The sequence below is a fragment of the Tarenaya hassleriana genome, unplaced genomic scaffold (assembly GCF_000463585.1).
Source record: "Tarenaya hassleriana unplaced genomic scaffold, ASM46358v1 Cleome29, whole genome shotgun sequence".
In the NCBI taxonomy this organism is placed as follows: Eukaryota; Viridiplantae; Streptophyta; class Magnoliopsida; order Brassicales; family Cleomaceae; genus Tarenaya; species Tarenaya hassleriana.
The window spans coordinates 1,155,256-1,161,472 of record NW_010966092.1 but is presented as its reverse complement, the minus strand read 5'-3'; the positions used below and the strand labels follow the sequence as shown (position 1 = coordinate 1,161,472).

At 32.6% G+C, this 6,217-nt stretch overlaps 1 protein-coding gene across 1 annotated transcript; it reads right to left on the bottom strand.

Annotated features, from left to right (window-relative positions):
* Positions 1-1,552: 1,552 nt before the first annotated feature.
* Positions 1,553-3,277, bottom strand: LOC104818320 (NAC domain-containing protein 100-like). The gene is made up of 3 exons (XM_010547856.2): positions 2,841-3,277; positions 2,487-2,764; positions 1,553-2,409 (listed from the first exon to the last, which is right to left on the bottom strand). Exons 1-3 carry the CDS (start codon positions 3,028-3,030, stop codon positions 1,849-1,851), a joined length of 1,029 nt encoding a protein of 342 aa, XP_010546158.1. The 5' UTR covers positions 3,031-3,277; the 3' UTR covers positions 1,553-1,848.
* Between the last annotated feature and the right edge of the window lie 2,940 nt (positions 3,278-6,217).

Below are 6,217 nucleotides of genomic sequence, written 5' to 3'. Positions count from 1 at the left end.
CGTGCCCCCCCCCCCTCTTTACATATATTAAATAAAAAATAAAATCAAGATTTCCGTATTAGTAAAACTTATATATATATATAGGTATATATAACAAAAAAAAGATACGATAATAATAACCATAATCTTGATATCCAATTTAGCTCCAAAGTCACATATTTTGGTTATATTTTAAGACAAAACATATGATATGAAGAGGCTAATTAAAGAGGCAGAAACAAAGACATGCATGCATGGTAATAATGGCTCATTTCATACATCGTTCATGCATATTATATTACGTGGATTTATAACGGAATGCATGCATTCGTCATCGGAAGAACGAATCATCATTTTTCATCATCATGTCTCTTCTTCTTCTTCTTTTTTTTTTTCAATAAGCCAATTTATAGAAAAAAAAACTTTATATCTAAATTATCTTTTAGATGAATAGAGGTTACGGGACCAACCGATACTAAGTTATTTTAGTATGCGTCGACCCAAAAAGAGAAAAATACATTAGAAATCCCATGAAAATATGTACGTATAACCAAGGGTTAAGTACATATAAAATATCACATGCTAACGATTTATGGTCCAAACATTTGACGGAATATTTTTATGATATTTTAATAAATCACCAAAATTTCATCTTTTTAATATTACTACGCATGGATCATCGCGTAGACTGTCGAATCTAAAAATATATAGTTGAAATATTAATAATAGGATGAGAAAAATAGATTATATAGATTTGCTTATTAGAATCACACATAAGCTTTTAATAAAATTTTATGTAATATATCCAAGATTGGGTGGCTCAACCGGTAAGGAATAAAACAAAATTCTTTCTCAACTCGGGTTCGAATCTTCATTTATGGAGGAGTATTCACATGAGATTCTCCGGTTTTTTGGGAAAGGTGGGTTAAAGACCCGATAAATTTTCAGATTATCAAAAAATAAATAAATTATGTAATATTAATCTTACCTCACAACCAATCCGACCATAGTTGTGTCAAATATGGAGAAAATACCATAAAAAAAATCAAAGATGAAAAATAAACAAACCTATCATAACTGAACGAATACGAACCAAACCGAAACCAACCGGACCGGAAAAATAGCAATAATACCCTCCAATGTAAAAGAAGTTAGATGTTATGAAGGAATAATGTCTAACCAAATGTTTTCCAAATTGTAAACCAATACAATTTTAACTCAGAAATTGTTTTTTGGTATTTAGCTTTTGAATATATTCTTTGGAAATCTTCATTGTTCAAATATATGTGATGGACAGTTTATATACGTTATACATTAATGTTATTTGATTAATGAGTTATATTTTTAAAATATATTACATATACATGATTTACACTCTAATATATCTCTCCACACTGAAGTCAAACGTTATATGAATATATAAGCTATTTCATTTATAAAAAAAAACCTGAATGATTTAGAAAGTGAAACATAAAAGACACATTGTGAATGTCATTGATTTATATAGTATGTACTATGTATCTTTAAATATTTATTATATATCAATGAAACATAATTTAATATTGCAAATAAATTATACAGATTCACTCAATAACTTGAAAATCCCACAACCAGATTTTCATCATCGAACCTTTTTTGTTACTTTTTACAAATTTTAATTGCTTCATCTGTTCATCTCTATCAAATAATCAAATTTTAATTTTAAATTATATCATATAAAACATCCGTAATAATAAAAATAATAGTGGTAATATCAATAATCTATACAACCTTCACACACCATACCATAGTAGTACAGGTGAAAACCTGCAATTGTTTTTTTGGCTTACTTCTTTGACAGTGTAATTCATCGGGTTGAGCTTTGAATCTTCAGTAATTCCAAAAGGATTCATCAAGATCAAGAGGTCCTACAGAGGAAGACGGATCTTCTTGATGATCGAATTGCCTCCTCCCGAACTCGAAATCCGACGATATATCAGTGTTGATTTCAGTGGAAACACCGGTTTCTTGCGAAACACTCAACGTTTTGAAGCTGTGCCTTCCTCTGCTCTCGATCATCATCATCGCCCTTAGAACTGACTGCTCTTGCATCAGAACCGGGTTAGGGTTTTGCGGGTTTTCTGAAACCGGTATGGATCCAGTTTGGTGGAGTGAGATTCTAGGGAAAGTGCTGTTGTTGTTGTTGTGGATGGAGCTCAGGACATGGTTGCTGAAGCAACTGAGCGTGTTTCCTTGGTTTTCAGTTGGATTGGAGAAGCAGGGCACGTAGACCGGTTCGGTTTTGGTTTTTTCGGGCCAAGAATCGGTTAAGGGAGGTAAACCGGACGGATCTAAGCCGGTTCCGAACGAACCGATTCGGACAAGACCCAAGATCGGTATCTTCTTCCCTCCGGCACTCTTCTGGAAAATCCTGCATATCACCCATTCGTTCTGCAAGAACAAAAACCAAGCAGAACTCCATAACCAACACACAAATCAGACAGAACAAAAGCTTTAGGGGGGGTTACCTTAGCGGTTTTGGGCAAGTTATGGGCAGAGAGCTTGCCTTCAAGCCTATACTCATGCATCACCCAATTGGTTTTCTGACCTTTTGGAGCTCTTCCTCTGTAAAAAACAAGCGTTTTCTTCATCCCGACAAGCGATTTACCGCGGTAAATCTCCTTATCCTTCCCTGTCGCCTTCCAGTAACCGGCTTCAGTTGCTCGGTTTGTCCTCAGGCCGGTCGGGTACTTCCTGTCCCTCAAACAGAAAAAGTACCATTCTTTCTCTCCCATTTTTGCTTTCCCTCCCCAGAAATTTTCATCAGATTTCAATTCAGACATGAAATGTAAGAAAAGATTACGGTGTTTCAGGCAGCGTACATGGCAATTCCCATGGCTCAGATTTGTTCAGATCGACTTCACCAACTGCCTTGGCCGAGAAACCGCTGTCGAGAACCTTCTTGTGGAGATAGTGTGTTATGAGCTCCTCATCCGTTGGATGAAATCGGAACCCAGGAGGCAAATCCATCCGCTCTTCATCTTCCTTGTGAAATCCACAGAAATTTTCCATCTTTTGTCCAATAAAACCTTAAACCCCTAAGAAAACGAACGAAAATTTCGATCCGAAAACCTAAACCCCTGAAAACCCTTTGATCGAAAACCTCTTTCAATGAAAAGGGTATCTTGAATTGATCGAAAAGATTTGATCTTGAATGCTCAAGAGATGAATACAGAAAAGTGTATGTATATATTTATACATATAGGGGAGAGAGAGAGAGAGAGAGAGAGAGAATAAAGGTGAAGTTAGGGAGAAAAGATGGAAGATGGAGAAGGAAAATATAAAGGACAGAGCCAAATGGAACTCAAAAGGTGGAAACTTTGAAGGAATGGGGGAAATTGAAATATCTTTTTTTTTTAATTATGTAATTTACGTAAAAGAATATGTAATTAGATATAAAAAAAATCATAAAATTTCCCATTTTGTCAGGGGAGAAAGATACGTACTGTATAAGGCAACTTGGTTAGGTTGTTTTAGCACTTTCCGTTTTTAAAAACCTTTTTTTAAAAAAACATTATTGTAATTTAAACGAGAATTAAGAGAATTTCTTTTTGAGAAAATAGAAAAGACCAAGATGATAATGATTCTTTGAATCTAACACAATAACCATTAATTAATACTGTTGAAATTTAAAAAATGCAACGAATGGTGGATGAATTTATGGATGAAGTTATTATTATATCAGTTATAAAAAAAATACAAATAAAATCAGATGGTTTTGCATTTTTTAACTTTTATTAATAATTTCAACAGCTACATCTATATATTGGTGGTTTATGATTTGCATCTCAAATAATATGATTATCTATTTTCGTACGCAGCAAATATCCAATCCACGTACAAAGGAACAAGAACATTTGTTGTTTTCTTTTTGAATTTTGACTTCGGACATCAGAAATTGAAATTACTCAATTTACATATCTAGCTATTTCTCCACGTAATATTCAATTGATTTATTTTAAAAAATAAGAATAATTCGACGACTAATTACCGATTTGAATATTAAATTAGTATTATTTAGTTATTAATCAATTTTAAAATTTACACTCATTCTTTCCAGAAGTAGAATCAGGAAGGCTTCCATTGACAAATGATGTTTGTGCTGCTAATACTCTTATTGGCTCTTCAAGCTCACTGCCTTTATCTTTGTCAAACTTTCATTAAATTATTATTGGAGAATAAAATATGGTCGAAAAAAATATAAAAAAAATATTTACTCTTGTGACAAGTGACAACGTACTTCAAATAAAAACGGAGAGTCGTTTTGAAAAATACGAATTTTGTGAAACTTTTCAAAATAAATCTACAAACTTTGTAGTTTTTTTTAAAATAAAAATACACGAATTTTGAAAATATTATCATGTTAACTACATTAATCAGCCGTTAAATATACACATATACATATGCATACATATATAGATACACATACATATAGATACATACATACATATACATACGCACACATATATACATATATAAATTATACATATATATGTATCACGTATATGTTCACCTGAGCCTTCGGCCCAACCTACATCTCCCTGGGCCCGCGAGCAGCCTTTGAACATACAGCCTTTGGCTATGCCTCTCCCTCCCCGCATACCTGGATTCGAACCCCTGACCTGAAAGATGAACACCCTCACTTCCAGTCTAGGTACCACTCTAGGTACCACTCGACCACAGACATGTGGGTCATAATATGTATATTAATATATATGTTTATAAAAACTTATTTTTTTTTTTTTTTGGTAAAACTTATTTTTAATTTTGCTAATATGGACTGCATATATGCTATACTTTTCCATGTGACATATATTCGGTAATGACACATATTAGACTAATATGTAACGTCAACCGTCCCTATTAGATCGAATCTAGATCGAATCTTCGTTAATACATCTATGCTGGGAAATTACGATTATTCTTCAAAAACATACTTTTATATTTCGTTTAAATGATGATATTTCTATCTTATAGGTCTAATTAATCTTATATCTCATATATTGACTATTATATATTTCCAAAAGAGAAATTTGAAGTTGAATTTTATAAACGGAAAGAAAACAGGATTAATTGTTTCCGGAGGTGAAAACTCTTTGAAGCTTATTGTTTTGTCCCAATTCCAAATTTAAAGAGTTTATTAATCTTTTCAGTTTTTTCACTAATCAAATCCATTTCTTAAATAATCATAATTATGATAATGGTGTTATTTTGTTTAAGCATATCATCATCATGATGTAAATACCATTATCTGCCCATTTAAGGATCACAGACATTCTTTTAAAAAGATCACGGCGATCTATATTTATATATCTACACATATATATACATGTATACAGACACACCTATTCATGCAAATTATATAGAAAATTCATAGATTTGCTCTATTTATTGACACAAACTATAGAAAAAGAAAAACGAATTTATAGCATATTCCGCAAAGTTCTCAAAACAATATTTTTTTTATATAGTTTCAAAGCGCCTAATCCGGATAACGGTCCATTTACAGAAACCACATAAACTCAGTAAAATATAATATTATTTATATTCTGTGAATTTTTTTTTACATATGATATGTGAATTAATAAAAGGTCGTGGTGTTAATAAGATTTAGCTTTTCTAATCAAATGGAGGCTGACCAAAGAAGGGATCCAATCAGATTTGGTTCGTCAAATTAAATTTATTTCTAATTATAGAAAATGTTGTAAATTGGTAAGATAGCGACTAATATTTCTATTTTAGGAAACAAATCCAATAAAAGAAGTCCACGTGTCGACTGAATTAATAAAAATAAGTCCACGTGTCGCCTTAGTTCTCGACCCTCTCCGGTTGCTTGGCAACCTTAAATTTTAATATGTATCATAGTCAACGTGTCCAATCTGCCACGTCATTTTCACATAAGATATACAAAAGCCAGCTGTCGAATAGTGATTGGCCTCCGCGTGGACGTTATTATGACGTTGAGAAGAAGCCTGGATCAAACCATGGATGAGTTTAGTTAACCCGAGAGTTGACGCGTGAGCTCATTAGAGTGGGTTATACACGTGGCAGATTATGTATGGATGAGGGATTTGCTTTTAAGAAATTTAATTATTTTGTGCGCCGAATTTAAAAATAACTATAACAGCAATACGATAATTACCGAAATGGATTGTCCAGCCAGACATTCATTAGTAAACAAGGTCCACAGATTAATTAG